We start from the raw sequence: 21,597 nt of genomic DNA, 5'->3' as shown, positions 1-21,597 counted from the left end.
ACTTTTAAGTAATTTCAGATTAAGGGAACAAGTTGCCAGAATAGGATAAAATGTACAAGTACTTGGATAGAGTAGTAAGGGCAACACAGAATGTGTCACCCCATCCTACACAAAGAGAAATAATCAGCCCCACCATCTTTCTTTGGCACACATGTTCTCCCATCTGTCCTCCTCATAGGTTCCTGCTCTGTTTAATTTTAATGGAGTAAATGTTCTTAGTACTATTTCTTCACACCTATCAACTCCTATTTGATGCACTTGTATTTTACATTCACTTGCCAAATGGAAAGCATCCCATATTTCAAAAACCTAAGCTAAAATAGTACACTTGGAGGCAAACTACCCTGGAATTAATAAAGAGGAGGTGGAATGAACATATTACAAAACCATCCTGCACATATACTTACTTATATGAGGGGACTCACTTTTGTTTCACCTGAGTAAAGCAAAGGACAATGACAGTTTTCTTAAAGATCAGCATGTTTAAGGACGGGAAATTAAGAAGAAATGTAGAATTCTCTCTAAATATCACTGTTAAAGAAATCATTCAAGAAGTTTCACCAAAACGAACTGATGGAATGAAAGGAAGGCAGACAAGTTAAACTTACGAAGGTTACATAAGAGCAGAAAAGAGCCAATTTACCTGACAACAGGTGGGTTTTGGATGTCACCAAACTGCTGCATTTACCATTTTACCCGCTTGCATTACTGGGGGGAAAAGTTTAGGAAGGAACATTCTCAAGGACTTTTCATAAGTTCTCACTCTCGCCATCAGAAAGGGGAGAAGGGAAGGTTTTCTCTGGATTTTGACTTTTTTTGGCTCCTGAAAAGTTTTGCAAAGAACAGTAACAAAGTGTGAACTGTTAGAACACTTTTCTGTAAAAAAAAAAGGAGAATAAGTCACACAAAGCAGAGCAACAGCAAATCTCACCCAAAGTCCGTGCATCTAGTTTGTGCCATCAGTTTAAGCAAACAAACAAAACAAAAACTTTTCAACTCAAACTGGATATATGAGAGGCCTGGAGGCTTCCAACAGCAGGCCAAGATCCACCATCAGAATGTTCCAGAAGTTACTCTCAAAGGTTAAGAAAGACTTAAAGAAATAAAACAAAGGAAAAGGCAGCAAACATCTGGTTATAAATCCTGAATTGTTCAGTTTAAAGCAATCCCTAGATCAGTTAAAAAAAAAAAAAAAGGGAAAAAAAAAATAAAGACAGTAGCAACAGAAGTTACCTGTCCGAGCACCTACTATTCCATAAGAGAGAACAGGAGTGGGTCGTGTGTCTCACACCAGCCATAAAGCCCATAAACCTTCTCAAAAAGAGTGAGCCATGAGAAAGATCCTGTACATACAATCTGTTTTCAAAGTCTCTCTAAGCCCTTAAGGTCCCTTATATATTTAACTGACAGATTTTTGCAATAATGGGGAGAAAAGATTTAGCAAATGTCACTGGTTTCATTTGTTGCGTTTTGAAGTCCAGCATAACATCTGAAGAAGTATCTCCTTTGCGTCTGGCATACACAGATGTTCCAGAGGTTATTTCCTGAGTAAGTACCACACACAAAAGATAGCACACCAAGTGGGAGAAAATGCTCCAAGAGCAATCATCAAGTCAAAACAAAAACATTAACAAGTCTACATATGCATCAAGCATTGACACTTATGGACAAGGTGTTGACATTTCAAGAGGAGATTTTACAGAACACATTAAAGCATTAAATACAAGGCTTAAGATACAATCCATACATTGACAGAGCAAGACACCAATTATAAACATTGTAACTTCAACAGAAGAAAACCTCCAGTGTTACAAAGAACAAAATTTCATCAGATGTAGTTTAAGAAGCTTAATTCTTGCAAACAAAGTTTCTAACTGGCTCTTTCCAACATTAAAACACACACAACCAGTAGCATCACCATCAGCTGCATTCGCGCTATTGTAATCCAGCACTACGTTGACCACTTTTCCAACACGTGCTTTCTAAACCCACATATGGAGGCAGTGTTACTGCAACTTTATGAAAACTTAGCAGGTGTTTTTCAGCATATGGAACTGAAGGAAATACAGGGTATAAAACTGACATCCATAAACTTCACTTTCACTGGGAAACACTGAGCAGTTACCACAGGCTAGATTTGCTGGTGGGTTTTTTCTTCCTTTAAGTAAAAACAAGACACCCCACTCTCACCCTCAGCCCACTCCATACGTTTCACTGTTACAGGAGCAACGGGTAAGTAGGGAGTGAACACGTGAGATGAGTGTGTTCCTTTGTACCAATGAACCCTCAAGCAAGGCTTTGATCAATACCCAATGTCCAAATAAATATATATGTTTCAAACCCTGTCTCCCTCCCTGACCACTGTATATGGACTTATATCCAAATTCGCAATGGAATCACCAAACAGAGAAGCACCTTATCCCAAGGGAGCCAAACTGGAAATCTCTCAGTCCATCTTTGTCTTTCAAAAAAACCTAGTGTTTACTTCACAAATTTTACTGGTGGGAGGTGTATCCTGGACATTCTGAAAGGCTGACAGAAATGTAAAGATCCTGTGAGCCACAAAATACTATGTAGAGTCAAAAAACAGTCCAGAATGTTCAGTTACTAGCTCTTTCCTCCAAAAGAAGTTTCCTGTGACAGAAACACAGAGGTTCCACTATACCAACATGCTCAATGCACGCCACAGCTGAAAAGGACTGACCCTATCGGCCTCGAGACGAGTGCAGTCAACTACACATAAACCGAAAAGACACAAATCAAATGGAAAAAAAACCCCAACCAAAAAATCCCAACACCACACCACCACCCAAATTCTCCTTAGATAAACAAGCAAAGATAGAAGAGCCTCTGGAAGAGAGACTTTACTGCTCAGTGACTAGAATATTCTATTTCTTTCATGTTTTGTGGTTCTGCAACTCTTTATGGAAGTCAAGAGACCTTTATACTCTGCAGGTATAACTTGTGTGCTTGAAGGCTTGGGAAGATTTTATAATACCTTTACTGCTGAAGCTCCTTTTGGTGCTGGACCACTTGGTCCACTCTCCTGCTTAACACCAACAGTCAACCTTTCACTTGATTTTAATAATAATATTTAATTCTACAAAAAAAAAAGCCATTTTATTACATTCCTTTTAAAATAAAATTTAAAAAATAACAAACCAAACTGTACAAAGAAGCATGATCAAACCTCCATAAAGCAGGTTAATACTGTTCTGTTTATTGCCTCTTGAAGACTCTCTGCATAGTGTCCGTGAATAGTGTTTAAGGTCCAAGTGAAGATAAAACAGCAGAGCAGCAGAGAGGTGAGGAAGGGCCACAGAGGTGGGCAGTGCAGAGCCTCAGAGGGTACATGGGACATGCTCCATTAAAGTATCCAGAAAGTAGCAGCATTGCACACACACAACCCCCCTCCAAACCAACCCTATTTTCACAAGATTATTCTTCAATTGTAAACATTTTACCTTGGTTTTTTTTCTTTCTTTTTGTTTTTTGTTTTTCTTAAAAAGAGGCTTATTTTTATATATATATATATCTATAGTTCCAGGCCTTTATGAACCCAGAGAATGAGAAGGGAATTAAAAGGGAGGAGGAAAAAGAGGAAAAGGAGGAAGATAGGGATTGAAAATGGACTCAGTATCTGTTTTGGTTATCTGTTTTCCAAAACAGCTCAAGGCTAAGGAGAAAATGCACAGCCAGAAGGACTAAAGAAAATCAGGCAGCCTGGAAAGAAACTAGGAGCTAAACAGCCAAAACCCAAAAGAAAAGAGAAGCCAAAAAAGAAAAAGCAAAGCAAATGCACACACACAAACACACAGAAGTGTGTGTACTCACACCACACATGGAAGGGCCCAGGATCAATTTGTGGACCTAGGTTATATTTTATTTTTTTTTTAATTCTGGCTGAGCAATTTTTTTTTTTTTTTATTATTATTATTCACTTTTTAGTTTTTAAACCTGCTGCACATTTCCCAAAGCTAAAGAATTGGGTATTTCTCCCCAGTTATACTCTTTGGATTTCTGCCAACATCAGCTTTTATGTTCAGTGGGGAAAAAGTAAGCCTGGTTAAGTACTGTATGAACTGCAGCTTTATTCTAAAGTACCTCAAGACGTCTATCACTTTTAACCACCTTTTACCTCCTCCACACCTTACCATGTTCCCCCCTCTCAGTGTTTCCTTAACAAATAGTCTGCAGTGTTTTTACTTTGGCCACTGTTAAAGATGCAGGCATAGAGAAGGGAGTGTTGGACTAGCATGTATTAAAGAAAACGGAACAGTAACATTGCAGATCTCTCTCCAAAAGACTAAAACACTAACAAATACAAGTTGATGCACGTTTGCTTTAAACTAGTGTAATTCTTTTTCACATTGGATTAAACATTATTTTGTAGTATACCAAACATTACAGTGCTGTTTATCTCTTCCAATCATGCAAACATAGTTAAAACGTGCCACTTCCGCCACAACTAGAGTATGACCAATTCCCCTACATACCCTCCAAAAGCAGGATTTGAAATGACAAAAAACCCTAAAATCCATCTTGGAAAACTTTATGAAGAAATACAGACACAAAGCTGCCAATTAATACCAAGAAAGGTACAAATTAAAGATCTCTACAGAAAGCTCACATTAAAGTCAGCTGATGCTTCTCTCAGCCTCATCACCTGAAAGGCCAAATCCTGCAAGGTCACAAAGTGACAACTTTCAAAGGATCCTGAACTTACAGCTCCCATCTACTAGAGTAGGAACAGGGGGTGTCCAGGAACTTTGAAATACCTGGTATTTGACACCTTCAACTCACACAGAGAATCTGAGGCACTTGGCCACTTACAGGATCAAGCCTTACAAAGGCAGAAGAGACTTGAGTGGTGCAAGAATTCACAGAAGTTTCTAGAGAGCTGCCAGACAGCTTTCTGAAAATCTTTTAAGCGTGAATCATGTTTCTAATGTTTGCCTGTGAATACGTCTGGGACCAAAGCAGCACCCAAATAAAATTCCCACTTATGTTGTGAACTTAGCATCTTCATTAGAAAACTGATACTGAAGAATGAACACAATTTATTTTCTGCAAAACAGCGGAGGCAGCAAGCACAACACAAGTGCCTTTTACTCTTGCTCTCCTGATTGACACCCCCCTCTCCTTTCCTCACTCCTCTGAGCTTCTCTGATAAACAGCATTGCAAGTTGGTTTAAAAATAAAATGTACAAGAGAGAGTTCTGTTGGTCATCTATTTACATGTGGCATCACTCCACAAGAAGTTTGATCTCATTGGCTAATAGCTGGTTCATGTTGAACAGAGCCCCCGGGAGCTTGGTGAGCAACTCTCTCTCCGTGGTCTCAGGGTCACTGTCGACAGAGCTGGAGCTAGCACTCATATTGTCGACAGCGGCACTAGCTGGAGGGCCCAGCTCTGGCTCGCTAGTCTCGCTTGCCGTGGACACCACAGAGAGCAAGGACATGCGCCGCGTCAAGCGGCCGGGGGTAAGGAGAGAAGCGGCATAGTCCGCTATGATACCAGCTACATCTAGATTACAAGCCTTGTCAAAGGCAATGAAACCTACATTTGCATTGGCCTCGCAGACGTAGAATGAACCGTCGTCCTTCATCAGCAGGTCAATGCCACATACGTCCATCCCCAGGATGTTTGACACTTGGACCGCCAACTGCTTGCCTTGTTCACTCAGTGAGCACATCATCCCTACGCCACCTGCAAGAAGCGAAAAGCATTTGCTGTCTGTAGTCTAGTCACAGGTGACTGACATCCTTCTCAACTGGATAGTGCTTTTTGGCTGTAAGCATACTGCTTATGAGTCGCAAAGCAACCTCCTATGCACAGTGACTACTAATGAACATGAAAACACTGCGCGATTTCAAAAGACAAGGGCAGGTCAAATGACAACTTGTTAAAGAGTTAAGTGCAGACTTTTTAGTCAAGAAAGATAGCATACCTTTTTATAATCCTGGGATATTAAAAAGATGACCTAACAAACCACCTTTGTTCCTTCTACATACGTATTTTTAAATTATCACAAGACATCTTTCAGGAAAATTAAACAACTGTTCCTGATAAGACTACAGCTCTAACAGATATAACTGAGGGGACAGGGTAAAGACATTACCATCTGCTCGTGTGCCTCTTAGCTTGCTATCATACGTTTGAGTCTCTAAAGCAAGAATTGGGGAACATTTGTATCTGAAGCTCAACTGGCCCACTCCATAATCCATCATCTAAGCATTAACCAACTCAGACTTCATCTATCGTAACACATTTAGAAAACAAAAACAAAGGGAAAAAAAAAAAACACCAAACCAGAAAAAAAACACTTAGCAGAAAAAAATTTCAGGCTTTATTTCCTCAGCAACAGGTATTAACTAAATCTCTCAGGCATTCTGGGCATTCTCACCAAAACTACACTGCACATGAACCCATTTCATCCCATCCCTGATCGGGTTCAGTACAATTTCAGCCAGGCAAACTCAACCCTCCTTCCTCCCTTCTACCCTCAGAAAACCTCCTGCCCTACACCCAACACTATGCAGAAACTCAGTTCTGTGTATGCTACGATCAATGTAGTAACTCTCCTCTTCCTCCCAGGACATGGTCTTTACTAAAAAAGGTTGCAGAGGGGAGCCTGACAGACTTAAGGATGCATAGCAGCTGCAAAATGCAATCCAACTGTTTACTGCGCTCAGCACTTTCCTCCCTTAACACTCTCCTCTACCCTCTTACCAACTGCCTGCCTCCTCCACCTCCCTCAGTCTCAACTTCTGTCTTCCTTCTTTTTCTGTTCCTCTTCAAAGGATGAAATGAATGATAACATGGCATTAGCATGGCACTGCCACTACCACAGCAGTTGCTCTGTTTGTGTCCCTAGAACTTTCTCCTCCTTTTCATCCATTCTATCCAATACTTTGGGCAGAAACTGCCTCTCCTTCTGTGTTTGCTCAACACGTGTCTCACTTATTCCTCAACTCTATTGTTTCCTCTGTGAACCCCCAACAGCAAGCATGATTAATACAAAAGAAAATGTGCAGCTTATTTCAGCTGGACTTGTGATTCTTCAACTGGATTGAAAAATTCTGATCAAAACTATGAACGATGCTTTTCCTACCAAGTGAGCAGTTACTCTGCATCCTCCCGTCTGTCGAGCAGCGAAGCATGGTGCCCACCACACGGCCTCCTACTACGATGACACGCACATCCTTGCCATGGGACTCTTTCACGTATTTTTGAAATAAGTAAGGGGCATCGTGACGGATCAAGTGGCTTAAGTCTGCCAAATGGTGCTTGTCTCGCGCCAGGAATACAGCTTTACCTGGATCAAGAACAGAACATCAGAAGATTGGAAGAAGCTACTGGTTTGAGCTGCATCAAAGACCAATACACTGCCCATTCTCACATGCCCCATCTGTAGCTTATACACATTTACAAATTCTTCTGTGGACATCACGGTTCCACTGCTTCACTGCTTCTAAGATTTCAGGGACTGACAGAGCTGAGGAGCCGCATGGGAGGGGGAGAAGAGAGGAGAAGAGAGAAAAAGCAGAGGAAAGCACTTTAGACACAAAAAGTGGTCTTCCAATTTCTTACTCCTTTTGGTACAGGTCCTTAATGAGAGAAAAAAGGAAGAAATACTTAAAGAGCAGCAGACATGTAATTAATAAGACAGTTTTGTTCATCCAAAAGGACTATATCTGCAGCTTACAGGTTGAACACACAGAAACCAATGACATGAAACTTAAACACCAGGCAGCTAAGAACTCTGAAGCTGCTAACATGACAGCGCAGAACCAGCTGCTTGTTAGAAGCTGCTGCTTGTTAGAATGAAGCTTTGCAGTGGAACAACTCCATTCAGAGGAAAACACAAGACTGCAGAGTACCCAAAATAATTTAGCAGAAGATTACACAAGACATAAAATTAATGGAATGTATTACAGCAAAAACAAAAAAAAAAAAAAACCAACAAAACAACAAAAACCGCAACAAAACAAAACAAAAAACCTCTTCAGAATTCACCACCTTTTCTGCAAGCAAGCATCTCAAGGACCTGGGTTTCTTTAACCTAAACCATAATTTCATTCCTCTTCATTTCTAGAGCACACTGAAGATTTCTTTGTTCTTTCTCAAATTTATTAATACTGATGGGAAGTCACCCCTGGAACAGGGCTCTAACAGTTCCCCATCTCTAGTCTCACAACATGGCATGTCTTTCCCTCTTAAGTTACATTTCCCAGCTTCTCTTTCCCCTTTTTAAGGACTCTTCCCTGTGTCATAGTTACATGTTTTCCAAAAGGCTGCACATCTTTTGTTTGTGGCAGAATTGTAACTCAGCTATGCTACAACGTTAACAGAGTACAAAAATCAATTGAGTAACTGCCTATCTTAAACTAAGGTACCAGAAATGCAGCAATAGCAGAACTAGGAGAAATAACATGCAAAGAAGAATTCCACCAAGCGCCCCAAAACCCAACTGCAGCAGCCACTGCTTTGTCCGGATTTAAGGTCTGCCTAACACAGAACACCGCTTGATGAACATGGAATTTCTTAACCCAAACACTGTATCAGAATGTAGGCTTCAAAATCATTACAAGGAGCTTCTCCCATTCCCAACTTAGCTCTCCTGCACTTAACGATCCTACTGTATTCCTAACATGGGATAGGACGAATAATGCCTTGGAGGGGAACTATTTACTTCTTAGGAATTATGCAGCATCATGACACCTCGGCAGAACCAAGACTGGTACATTTGCTGCAGCAGCCAACTATATAGAAAATTAATCTAGAATAGAGTGGCTTTTATTCACTAGCCAGTACCTAGGACCAGGTTTGCCCATTTGTTTGGGTTTCTTTTTTTTTTTTTTTTAATACAATTTGCAAATGGCTCCTCTTCAATTAATCTTAAAAAGCTTCCCCAGCTCTCTTCATGTGAAAGGATATGTGATGTGCATAAATTTACATTAAGATGCCTGGAATTTAAACTGCTCTAAAGCTAAACTCGTAAACAGAGATTTTACATGAATTCTGGCCAAAAAAAAAGGGCAGAAGAAATTCAATAGCTGCAAACTCTATAATTTTTTAATACATCTTAGAGGAGAGGCAGTGTCAAGTCAAATCCAGTGTCTCAGATACTCCACAATTGTAAAATTGAGCTTGCTGCAAAGTCAAACTCCAACTTGGCTTCATGGCTCCACAAGCCCTTTAAAACTATATAATCAAGTATTACTGCCAATAGAAGCAGGTCTATCTTCCTCTGTCCCAGACTTTTGCTCTCACTCTTCCATTACATCAGCACAAGAATTTGTCCGAGTAAATGACAATTCACATAAGGAATTAATCCTTGTAAATATAACCCATCTAGATTCATCCAACATCAGCTCCTGAATTCTAGTTACTACATGATGACAAAAGCACTCATGCCAGCAGAAGAGATGCATCAGAGCAAGCACGGAGTGGGAACAAACTGACAGACAATAAGAAAGAAGTGCTACCTTTTTTCTTACGCTTTTGTTTATGGTAACTGATGATTTATGTGCTTATAACTTTGGTTTCTGCCTTTTTACTTTTAGTATTTATTAAATTGGTTTTAAAGGAAATTAAAAACAGTGCAACCTACTGCGCAAATAACCTCTGAAATTGATTTTAAACTCATTTTCCTTTAGCAGATCACTAACAATAAACAAAATTTATGTATTGTTTCATATTCAATACTTACAATAAAAGACTAAGAACAGAAGAACTTAATCTGAACCCGCTGTTATTATCACCAGCACTGTTAGACAAGCTATTTTTCTGAATAAAGAGATCCATTTGGAACAAACAATACATGGGATTTTATTTATATCAGAATCCTAATTATAGGCAACATAGAAAAAAAGGTCAAATTAAGACTGACTGAACCAAGATTTCACTTCTTATGCCTATTTAGAAACATTCCTAAAATCCATGTAAGCTTTTATTTCCCTAAAGCCAGACCTCCCATTATTCCAGTTCAAAACTTTCCTCACAGAAGTCACCAATGCACCATATTTTGAAATCCTATCCCCCCCACCTATTGCAAGACTCAGTTCTACTAAAACTGCTTCCCAGTGTTGCAGCCTACTCAGCATTCAGAGGCCAAAGTGTGGCAGAAGTTAAATGTACCACAAAGAAGTCCAACATCCAATAGAAGACTTAACTATCTTCATTTGACAAGACAAAATCTTAAGAGGCCTGCTCAGAACACTCTTTTCCCCTCAGCCCTGGCCTCACACCCACCTCGGTGACCCCGCGTGTTCTTCACCACCATAGGGAACTCCAGCACTTCCGCCTCATCAATCATTTTGGCAAAATTCTCATGACCACCTGGCAAAAAGAAAACCAACAACATTATGTGCCACCACTCTAGTGGGGTCAAATCAGGGATATAATTGCCACACATTCCTCCCACCCTTACAGCTTAGAGAATGCAGAAGAAACCTATTGGTTAAGAGAAACTCAGTCATAAAGTATGATCAGACTTTGAAGGTGTTTGTGATCCACAGGATATGAACTCCTATGTCCTCTGAAATGAAAGACAAGTTGACAAAGGCCTCCTGATCACAACCCCAAAAGGCTCAATCCAACTTTTGAAATCCGAATGTCCCAATTCTACCATCCTGATCCAGTTTAACCCTTTTACTTTATCAACTCCCACCTTTTCAAGTATCTAGCAGGAAAATAGCACAGACATAACAACAATAACAGCTCCATCCAAACTACTAACCAGGAAGCAACAAGGAATATGAACTCAAAGCATAATCCAGAAAACAGCAACAACCTAAATCTTGTCACTTCTCCATCTCCCTTTCCAAGGCTTAAGACTCTTGCATCTTGTTCTCCCTACTTCCTGTAAGTAGTACTTCCACCTTTTTAGCTCACTGCATTTATAAGGACCTTTTAATGACCATTCTCATGATTATGGTTGGTACCTGAAGGTTATTTGAGTTCAGTTCAATTCACAAAGGGCTGAGCACAGTACAAGAAATACAAAAGAGAAAGTCAGCAGACAAAGGGATGCGAGTCCTCTAACAGAATGTGTAGTAAGTAAAGAGCAGATGCCAAGCCAAGACACTGGTTACAAAGCCAGCAGCAGCCATGACTACCCTGTGCCATGGTTTTTAATGCATGTCATGGAGTAACATGTCATTCAGCACATCCTGTTTTTCTTGGCAAAGCCAGCTCTCCCTGCGAATTTAATACCTGCGTTTAAAAAAAGTAGTTGCTCTCCTGTCAAATTCCAGAGGTAGGCATTAAAAGAAGTGGTAGGAAGTTATGAACAGAGATGTTCTGCAACTACTCCACTGTTCATGGTCTCCCAAAAAAAACACTGAACACTTACTCCTTTCTCAAAGAGCCAGAGCAACTATATCCATAAAGAAAGGGTATGCTTCTTCTCAGATTTGTTTTCACAGTAATTGATGGAAATTGTAATTCAGACTAACTGATAGAAACCCATGGTTTTGGTTTTGTCAAGTTTCTTTTTTTTTGTCAAATTCCTATTACAAAAGTCTACTGGTGCAACCAGACAGAAGAAAATGAAGGCTGAGAGGTATCTTTAGTTCTTTAACATACTGTAAATAAAATCAGAAATAGCATAAGGGTAGCTCAGACTCATGGTTCCTCTAATACAGCACTCTGTCAGAAACCATACACTCCAGAAGCAGGCACAAGAAACAAATAATTAACTGTTCTGGTGGCAAGCAAGTCCCAAACAATTGTTGCAACATGAACATGAGGGCCTGTACTCTTTTTGTCCTTTCACAATAACCAATATATTTGCAGATACTTTTATTCATACAGAAATTTAATCCCCTTTCAGATTTTACTGAAGTCTAGATCCTTACAGTATCCTATGACATGTAGCTCCCCAAATTCTTATCTGTTATTTCAGACAAATGGAAAACAGTGCAAAGTGGTTTAGTAGTAACACCAAAGTTAGTTGCTTGGGAGGCTGAGGTAAAGTTAAAGTACCCTTCCCAAAGCATCACATCTAATCAACAAAGCCAAAACCAGAACTTAAGTGTTACAACTTTAATTTGCTCTTCTGGTTATGGAATACTTGTTTGTGGAACTAGCCTCATGCAACTTAATTCTATGGATTTCCAAAACTTGACTCATACCTTCTGCACTGCAAAAGCATAAATTACGGTAGGCAACTATGTTACCCATTCGGTAAAAAAGCCTTACCATATGAAAAAGTGTCTGGAAGAGGCACACCATGACCAGCAAGTTCTTGAAATGTCCAGAACTTGTTGACACAGTTGAGGATGGCCTGGGGACGATTCATCAATCGACAGCCCATCTTCTCTAGGTGGCGAAGGACTGTGATATCACTGTCACTCTGGACCCAAGGTGTTGGTACACGCACAACCACCACCTGTGGGTAAGCAGTAATGAGCTCGCCATTCACTCGGAGACCTAGAGAAGGAGGACAAAAACATCCCAATGAACTACAAGGTCTTCAGAAGAAGGTAAACAGGCAAAGAAATACTGCACTGTATGTGATCACAAGAGATACCAGACATCAACAGTGAGCATTAAAACAGCACAACTATCCCTAAAACGCATCTTGTCAGTTGTGCTATTTCACAAATGCCATTCTTAACCTAGGACTAGGCAAAGAACAGACTGTATCAGGGCACACAGTCTTGTGCTCCTTCCCAGGGTGAAAGACTTTTTTTATTGGTTGCCACACCATCCTTTCTATAAATGTTAGCTACACATTAAATTCATATCATCGGTATCAATAACTCAGAAGGCTCTTGCCTCCCACTACTGGTTTTTGCCTCGATCATTTCATACTTTTCCCAGTCCCATCTTTATTTATCCCTCTGTTTGTGGCATCACATTACACAACACACTGCCAAAGTAACAGAGGTTAGCTATGACCCTTAGGAAAAAAAAAAGCAAAGCAGTATTTTTAACATTGATAATTTTAACAAGCTGATTTATACTAAATAATCACTTAGAAATAACTTTATCAGCTAACAGCATAACACCCTGTGACATCAAGGCAGGAACTAGAAGGAAAGCAAGCTTTGCCACCAAGACCAATGCATTACTTAATCATGACCTATAGCTTTACAGACCATGTCTCTGAGAAAGGAACACTGAAAGACAGGCTGCAGGAATGAGAAACGATAGGATTGGATGGAAGGCATCAAGCTCAATGAAGAGAGCCTAGCACCTGAGGGTGGGAAAAGACAAATAGGATTTGATATTTACTTTATCTACCTTACATTCAAAGTAAAACTTTCTGATTTCTGTATAAAATAAGACAGGTCACACTTCAGCACCTTAAGGGTTAAAGACAGGTGAGCTGAGAAATCACAGTGCATCTGCCTTTCTGTGCCTATGAAAGCTGTAACTATTCAGATCTAGCCAAAATTAATTACCCGATTAGCTCTATATTCCAAAGATGTCACTTTTCTAATACAGACTTAAATCTATTTAACCTGAAGGCACATATTGGCAGGCAATACATTTCATTTCAAGGTGCATTAGAATTAATGAGGGGGCACAAAGAAGGGAGGGTGTCCCCCGCTCTGTACTTCCCATTTCCTTCTCCCCAGTCAGGACATACTTTAGAGCCTGCCTTAAATATAATGAAGCAACCACCTAATTCCCAAAATGGAAGTAGAAATATGCTGTCCAGTACTCAAGACACGGAACCACACTCTGGAAGGCCCAAACCAGAGCCACATCCAATACAAATTCCTTTTTCCAATCCCATTGCCATAACTGCACAGATAGGAGCAAACACAAGCAGCCGGGTGCTCTGGCTGCTCACCTCATTAGCACCAAGCACTGCCGCATTGCAGCTGACATGACTTGCGTGTTTAAGCAAGCTGGATTCAGACACACACACCCCATTACATAGAGGCATCTCAAGCAAGATAGAAAGCAACATTGCTAAAAACCTAAACAGAATGTGAACATCAAGAAATGGACAACCACCTCCTTTCTCCAGAAAAGGGTAGATTCAGAAAGAAATGGTTTTTAACTTATTAGCCAGATTCTAGCTTATGCATGTATTTTCTCATTTAGATGCACACCCAGTTACTCCCACTTTTTTGCCACTGTAATTGCATGCATGTCCTGATCCACATGCAAGCTGTGTAGCAATCATTGTAAGGAGGACTAAATTTTCTATAGAAACCCAGAACTGCCACTGCATCTGTGTTGTGAACAAAAACTACAGAGTTTTCCAATTTATAATCTCTCAGAGTCTATTTTGTTGTTTCACTTTAAAGTCACATCACATGCTGAAGTTTTAGTGCACAGAGCCTGAAAAAGAAAAACAGCATTTTGAGGATACGTGGAATTCACTCACCTGGAATTCTCCTGCATACCTGCATTAGACTTGACTACCAGACCGGTGTAAATTCTGTCAGGCCACAACCCCCCCTAGAGTGACTCTGGAAGTACAATGATGTTATCAACAGCACAATTTGAGCTTTTGTTCCAGATTCCATCATTTTCTCTGGTGTGAATTCTGTTCTTTCCAGAACAAAACAAAACATTCTCTCCCTTTACAGAAGACAGTTTACAAACAAAGACAAGAGCTACTCAATTAAATGTATAATTTGAATCGCTACTACTGACATACACCATAAAAATTAGCTGCAGTCTCCCAGCAACACAGTGCTGCAAACAAGAAGCAGCTTCATTACAGTAAAAAGGAGAGAGAGATTCTGCCATTTTGGAATAAGCCTGCATTCAGCATTCCATTCAAGAGCCAGTACTTAACAATCAGGTTAATGGTCATTCTTTCATTTATTCACCCTGACGTGCAGAAAGCAGTAACACAAAAGATCTTAATTCTTACAATTAATTTCTTTTCTGAAGAACCAACTTATGAATGCAAAGACAGAGAAGGGAATGTAACAGAGATATTACTAAAAGATTGGTTAAGGGGTAACCAAATTTCTTTTTAATCATAGAATCAACTTGGTTGCAAAAGACCTTTACGATCAAGTCCAGCCATTACCCCAGCACTGCCAAAGCCACCAACAACCATGTCACCAAGGGCCTCATCTACACGATTTGTAAACATTTCCAGGGACAACTCCACCACTGCCCTGAGTAGCACCCTCTCTGTGAAGAAATTTTTCCTAATATCCAGTCTAAACCTCCCCTTGACACAGCTTGAGGCCATTTCCTCTTGTCCTGTCACTTATCTCTTGTAGGGAAGGGCCAGAACTGAACACAGGATTTGAGGTGCAGCCTCACCAGTACAGGGGGATGATCACTGCCCTGGCCCTGCAGTCACACCATTGCTGATACAGACCAGGATGCCACTGGCCTTCTTGGCTGCCTGGGCACAAGCTGGCTCATGTTCAGCTCTGTCAATCAGCACCCCCAGGTCCTTTTCCATGAGCAGATTTCCAGCCACTCTTCCCCAGGCATGGAGCTTTGCAGGGGGTTGCTGCAGCCCAAATGCAGGACCCAGCACTTTTCCTTGTTGAACCTCTTAACACTGGCCCCAGCCCATCCATCCAGCCTGTAATGGAGATGAACTGCTCCTTTTTCAGTAATAGTACCAACCTGGTCCCAGAACAGTAGTAGCGAGTTACACAGTTAACTGTGTACAATGAGCTGACCTTACAAACACAGAGAAGATCATACAGAAGATCATCAGATCATACAAAAGAACCTCGACAAATAACAAGTTGGACCATTTGCTGGCTTTCTCAGTGGATGCCCATGGCATTGCAGATATGGCAAACAGATAGCTATACAGTCTTTTGAAGTACTACCACTGAGAGCCAGGAAATTCCACGTTTATCTCAGACAGCTATACAATCCTTTGAAGTACAAATACTGAGAGCCAGGAAATTTCATGCTTATCTAATACCATGAACTTTACCAACACAGAACAACCATTTCACCAGTGTTTGGGGAACAATTTCTTAGGTTATCATAAAATGTCTGGGTATTCTTTGGCCCCAAGACTCCTAAGTTGGAATATCACACTATAAAAACAGACATAAACCCTGCACTTGAACGAGACCTGGTATCTTCCTCAGTACCAGTTTTCTTCGTCCTTCGTCTGAAAGATAAAACCCTCCAAAATGGAATATGCTAGACCTTTAACATTATACACCAAACACCATGGTATTCAGACAAAAGCACAAAAGGAATTACTGCAATGTGAACAGTAATTACCTTGAATGAACTTAACCAGGTACACCAAATCTCCCAAATAAAGCCAAAAAGCCCCAAGTATCTCTCAAAGACAGCTCGAAGCAGCACACGACAGAAATGAGTGGGTAAATGCATGATTCCTTGTAAGTTGGCCTAACCAGTCCTCCTGCTTTTCATTCCCAAAAAACAGCAGGTGAACTTGAAATGCAAAGCAGCTGGTCTCTGCTAAAAAGGCTTATTTTGGCCAAAACATATGAGAACCCATGAAGTCCACAGAAAATGGACACAGCATTAAACTCTAGTGAAGACAAAAGAAAGAGGCAGAAGCATCTACTTCTATCACCAGTGAGATCAGAAGACATGTATCTATACCATAAGAAAGTTCTTGAGACAGTTAACAACTAACATGCTAGAGTCTACTTACATAGCAAGATACTCAAAATGACAGCTGCCTCTCAACAACCTGAGTTAGTGCCATTTCAAGGTGGATGCACATACTTTGAAAAAGAAAACCACAAAATTCTGGAACTTCTCAGTCCTTATTCATGCATGCAGTGAGTTTTTTTAGTACCTTCTGTCTTCTTCCCTATGATAAATTTATCTCGCAATCACAGTTTCTCAGTTAAATAGCATCACTCTTAAGTGAGTGGTACACATTCCAAACAAAATGCCTCAAAAACAGACATACAAACAAAACTGAGTTATCAGAGTTCACAAGTCACTGCCCATCAGCTAAGACTCCTAAGATGACTATGTGCTTACTCCCACCCCATAGCACAACATAAGGAAAGATGCATGAGCTTGAGCCTCAGTGAGGGGATTCTATGACAATGAATCTCACTGCTCAACTGGGACAATCTAAGTGCCCAAATATGTACAGCCCAATGCGTACAGCTTACAAGCCAAAGACACTTCTGTAAGTCAATTACAACCACAGCCAGAGAATGCAAGTTCTTAAACTGCAGTCTCACTCCTCTTATGGTTCATAAGCATTGGTGCTTCATCTGCCCAGTTATCCTACTTTCTCGTGCTTTAGAAGCTCTAAGAAGCACTTCTGCATTGCTGGCATTATGGATGGCTAAAAAGCATAACGATTTCAAGATAGTGTGTGGAGTTTCTGTACATCTTAATTAAAACCAAGCAGCATTTTAAATTGCTAGACATTTCTGAAACTCGTTCTATTCAAGTTTGTACTCTACACAAAATCCTTCCACCCTCTACAAAATTCAGTTCATCAGAAGATTAATACCTACTGCAAAGCAGGATCTCATGTCCAATTTGCATGTTATAAACAATGGTACTTTCAGCTGAAACAATGGAAGTGTTTTTGCAGAAGGAATAGTTTCATGAGACAGGCCCAAAATCTGAAAGAGCTGCATTAGGCATTTTTAACAAACGCTAAATCTCAGTTAATATCAAATAACATTATAAAAGTATTTTCACTCCAAATTGTAATTTTGGAAAACTGTCAGAAAAAGCAAACTGAGTCACCAAGACCATGAAGTTCCTAAGACTCAAATTCCAGTCTTCAAAGTACAGCATGTGACCACAAGAACCACAGCCAGCTTTTTCAACTAAATGGTATGATACAATGCTAAATGCTTCAAGTACTTAAGACACAAGCAGAAGGAAATTGGGAACTCTTACATGTAAGTCAAATTACTGATATGAAGCTTCGATTTTTATATAGTTTGAATCATTAGTATTAACTGATAGACTGATAGAAGAAAAGACTGAAGTAGCTGGAAATGTAGTAGCTATGGCCTGGGGAAGAAACCCAAAGGACAGTGACACAAGAGTAATAAATACAAAACTGTCTTAGAGACAAACACTATATTTATCTCTACATCTGTGTGCATATTAGAAAAACAAAGCAGTAAACAGATTTCCATGATAAAAACACTAAGCCTTTCAATCTGTGCCTGAAGACAACTGGTAACTGCCTTGCAACCCATGGAAGTTCGTGACCTATCATACTACTTTTCTGACCAAATGGATCAAAAGTGCAGGGATGATGCACAAAAGGTGGGACTGCAGAAGCTCACCGTTCAGTGCTGCCATGAATCCAGCCACATATAATATTCTAGTCATTTAAGTCACCTTCTTTCCAAATTTCACAGAACTCTGTGACTAAGGTAAGTGCCCAAAGTGAAATAATTCCTTGTAGAGCATGGACAGCTAAGAAAGGAATCCTCACCTTTATGGCCACAGGTGACACAAGCAGGCACCTCTCAGAAGAATTTAACTTCAGTGACTGCCTGTGTGTTTGGTGAAATCCCTAGTGAATGCCAACTGCTTTGAAACAGGTAAAATGAAGCAGGAAAAAAAGTGTTTCAGTATCAGGGCAGACCCAGTATGTGGAATACATTTCTAGCAGGCATAGCATGGAATGATGCGCAGCCATTGTCCATACTGCATCCCAGAAAATGAAACCAGAATCAAATTTTCAAAAGCACTAAACATATACCAGCTCCCATCACATTCCCAACAGGAGCTTAGAGGGACTGAGAACTTCCCAAAATATTACCCAGATTTTCCCTCAGAGATCTGTATGCTATCCTGAAAGTCTCCAGCTCTCTCAACTTCATTGCACCAATTTATTCATCCATCCATTGAGTTACTAACATTTCCCAACTGAACAGTCACTCAACAAACAGGCTATAATGAATTCAACTGATTCCACTGGGGAACACAGGACAGCCTTCCACCACACAAACCTTTCCTTGGATTTCGAGGACATCACATCCTGCTACCTGCTTTTCCCAATTAACCAGTTGTTCTAACAAAAATCACTGAATTTTTCTACAAACTTAAACTCGCTCCTCATTACTACATTGCACTCATTCATCCTCCCATTATCTGTCAGCCACAAGATTCTACATAATACTTGTGTTCAAAGTTCTGAAGTGTTTAATAATCACAGTTTACCTGCAGAATTAGATGTGTTCATCCTAATTACCATATAAAAACAAGCTTAAAGCTCAAAAGGGAAATACCCCAAACCTCATCAGATTACTGGCAATAGTAAGATACACATTCCTCCCTCCGCAAACTCAAACACAACTACATCTCTAAAACTTTCGAAACTCAGAACACTTTGAATATACATTCTGATGCAAAAGTGGCAGAATTTAAAATAATTAGCAGAAGTAACATTAACAAAATATTATTCTATACCTCAAAAAAATCACTGCAATATTGATTTAACTTTACATATCTATCTTCTAGAACAACTGTAAGCAACACAAATTCCTCAATACATAGCAAAAAAATGGCATTTAAATGCAATTTTATTTGGACTAGAACTTTGAACTGCAGCTAAGAACTGAATTTTCAGAAGTCCAGGGATTTATTAACACCCCTTTGGTGTTACACAGGCAATTTTCCTTCTGCATAATTTACCACCAGGCAGCCAGAGTTCATCAGGAGGGCCAAGAGGATGATCAGGGGACTGGAGCACCTCCTGTATGAAGACAGGCTGAGAAAGTTGGGGCTGTTCAACCTGGAGAAGCTGCGTGGAGACCTCACAATAGCCTTCTAGTATCTGAAGGGGGCCTATAAGGAAGCCAGAGAGGGACTTTTCATCAGGGACTGTAGCAACAGGACAAGGGGTTACGGGTTCAAACTTAAACAAAGGAAGTTTAGATCAGCTATAAGGAAGAAGTTCTTTACTGTGAGGGTGGTGAGGCACTGGAATGGGTTGCCCAGAGAAGTGTTAAATGCTCCATCCCTGGCAGTGTTCAAGGCCAGGCTGGACAGAGCCTTGGGCAACATGGTCTAGTGTGAGGTGCCCCTGCCCATGGCAGGGGGGTGGAGCTGGATGACGGCAAGGTCCTTTCCAACCCTAACCATTCTATGATTTGTTTGAACACTAAGTTGTCACAACTTCTCCAAAATTTCACTGCCATGCAAAAGCCCCTTTAATACCTAGTATTACCGAGGTATTTTTTTACTCCAGTGTAGTCAGAAACAGATTTCCATAGTTCTGTGCTGGGTGTTTTAAGTTCATCTTCCCTCCCTTCCTATCCTACTTACTAATTAACAAGCGCTGGAATTTAACCCTATGGGTTCAGTACGACCACAATCTACTCCTCCACACAATCTTAACCAAAAGGCTTTCTCACCAAGACATATTCCCATAGCTCAGTAGATCAAATGAAATCACACATAGCAGAGATAAAACTGTCTCTTTAGAACAGTACCTATACCCTTCTATGCCTGAACAGAAAAACAGAAATAAAGAGAAGAAGATTCAACTTCAATTGGTAAATTCCTAATGCAAGTATTGTTAAAAGTTTCACGAAAGGCCACTGCTGCAGCAACAAACAGAAAGCAAGAAGGTACCTGAGTTACATCAGCTCTACTTCATGTCCCTTCCTGGACTCACGGACCTCTTCCCTTCCCCAGGAAGAACATGGAATCCTTCTTAGACATGCACAGGCTATCAAAAATGGTGAAAAATGTAGGAGGGATAACAACACTCAAAGTGATTATGGTCATTCTGCCTTAGGGGTTCTCTTCAGGCACAAGGGGGGAACAGAAGAGGTGCCCATATATGTACCTCACTAAATCAATGCTAGCTGATTGACCTGATTATGGCTAAATCTGTGTTTCTGAGCTACATTTCTAGTCACAACATATTGTTTGCTTATAATTCCAAACCACAAGCGCTTCTTCAGAGTGATGCATAAATGTGAAATGAATGAACCCAAATATAAACACATATGTAAAACCTATATTATAAGCACTAATTCTAAACCACCATCTTGCTCTGAGAGTTGATTTTATGGCAGGTATGTAAGCATGGAAACTAGACTGAAATAATGTTACAGCCTTAGCTATCGTTAGTATATGTATATAATTGCATCACTAATTAAAAAAATACACTTCATGAGACTACTTAAAAAATGTTCAAACAGGTATAGAAAAAAATATTCAGTATTTTAGCCCTACTCCCAAACACAGTTACTTTAGTGACAAAACTGCTAACAGGCATAAATGGAGTGTTGTAAAAAAAGTGTAAATAAAAATGCCGCAAAAGGGAAATCAAAAGATTCATTAAACAAAACAAGCCAGTGTTGGAAAAGATGGAACCTCAAACACCTTGAAAAAAGTGAAATCCACCCAGAAAACTGGACTTCTGCTTTTCCCAGTTTATGTAAAAGTTCTCATCACACATCTGTTTTTCTAATTTTCTCCTGGGCAAAGTTAGAAGAATTTTAAAAATCTTCCAATACATAAACTCAAAGAAAAACCATTCAGGATGAGATCCATTTAAATATACTGAAATTAAAAGTGTAACCGTTGATCTAAGTTTTAAATTACTTGAATTATAACAACACAGACTCTCACAGCTCAGACTGAGTGAAGGGACATGGTTTTGACTTCAATATTTTAAAAGGGTTCCCCCAATTTTTGTACAACTATAT

The 21,597-nt window shown here is 40.0% G+C and overlaps 1 protein-coding gene across 6 annotated transcripts in view; it reads right to left on the bottom strand.

Moving 5' to 3' along the window:
• Positions 1 to 21,597, bottom strand: part of RIMKLB (ribosomal modification protein rimK like family member B) — a 56,920-nt gene that overhangs the window by 6,943 nt on the left and 28,380 nt on the right. For 4 of the 6 annotated variants that reach the window (XM_061361273.1, XM_061361280.1, XM_061361267.1 and 1 more), the window contains 4 exons: positions 12,209 to 12,439; positions 10,259 to 10,345; positions 7,116 to 7,319; positions 3,200 to 5,710 (listed from right to left, as the gene is read on the bottom strand). In XM_061361273.1, coding sequence (XP_061217257.1) covers positions 5,247 to 5,710; positions 7,116 to 7,319; positions 10,259 to 10,345; positions 12,209 to 12,439 — 986 coding nt within the window. In that variant the 3' untranslated portion in view covers positions 3,200 to 5,246. Of the gene's footprint in view, positions 1 to 643; positions 824 to 3,199; positions 5,711 to 7,115; positions 7,320 to 10,258; positions 10,346 to 12,208; positions 12,440 to 21,597 lie in introns of those variants that run through there. The other 2 variants (XR_009726663.1, XR_009726664.1) reach the window with 1 other exon arrangement.

The sequence above is a fragment of the Neopsephotus bourkii genome, unplaced genomic scaffold (genome assembly GCF_033783945.1).
Source record: "Neopsephotus bourkii isolate Nb327-2 ecotype Australia unplaced genomic scaffold, CSIRO-AGI_Nbou_v1 NB_107, whole genome shotgun sequence".
Lineage (NCBI taxonomy): Eukaryota > Metazoa > Chordata > Aves > Psittaciformes > Psittacidae > Neopsephotus > Neopsephotus bourkii.
The sequence above is the reverse complement of the archived record's forward strand: the minus strand, read 5'-3'. Positions and strand labels throughout refer to the sequence as shown.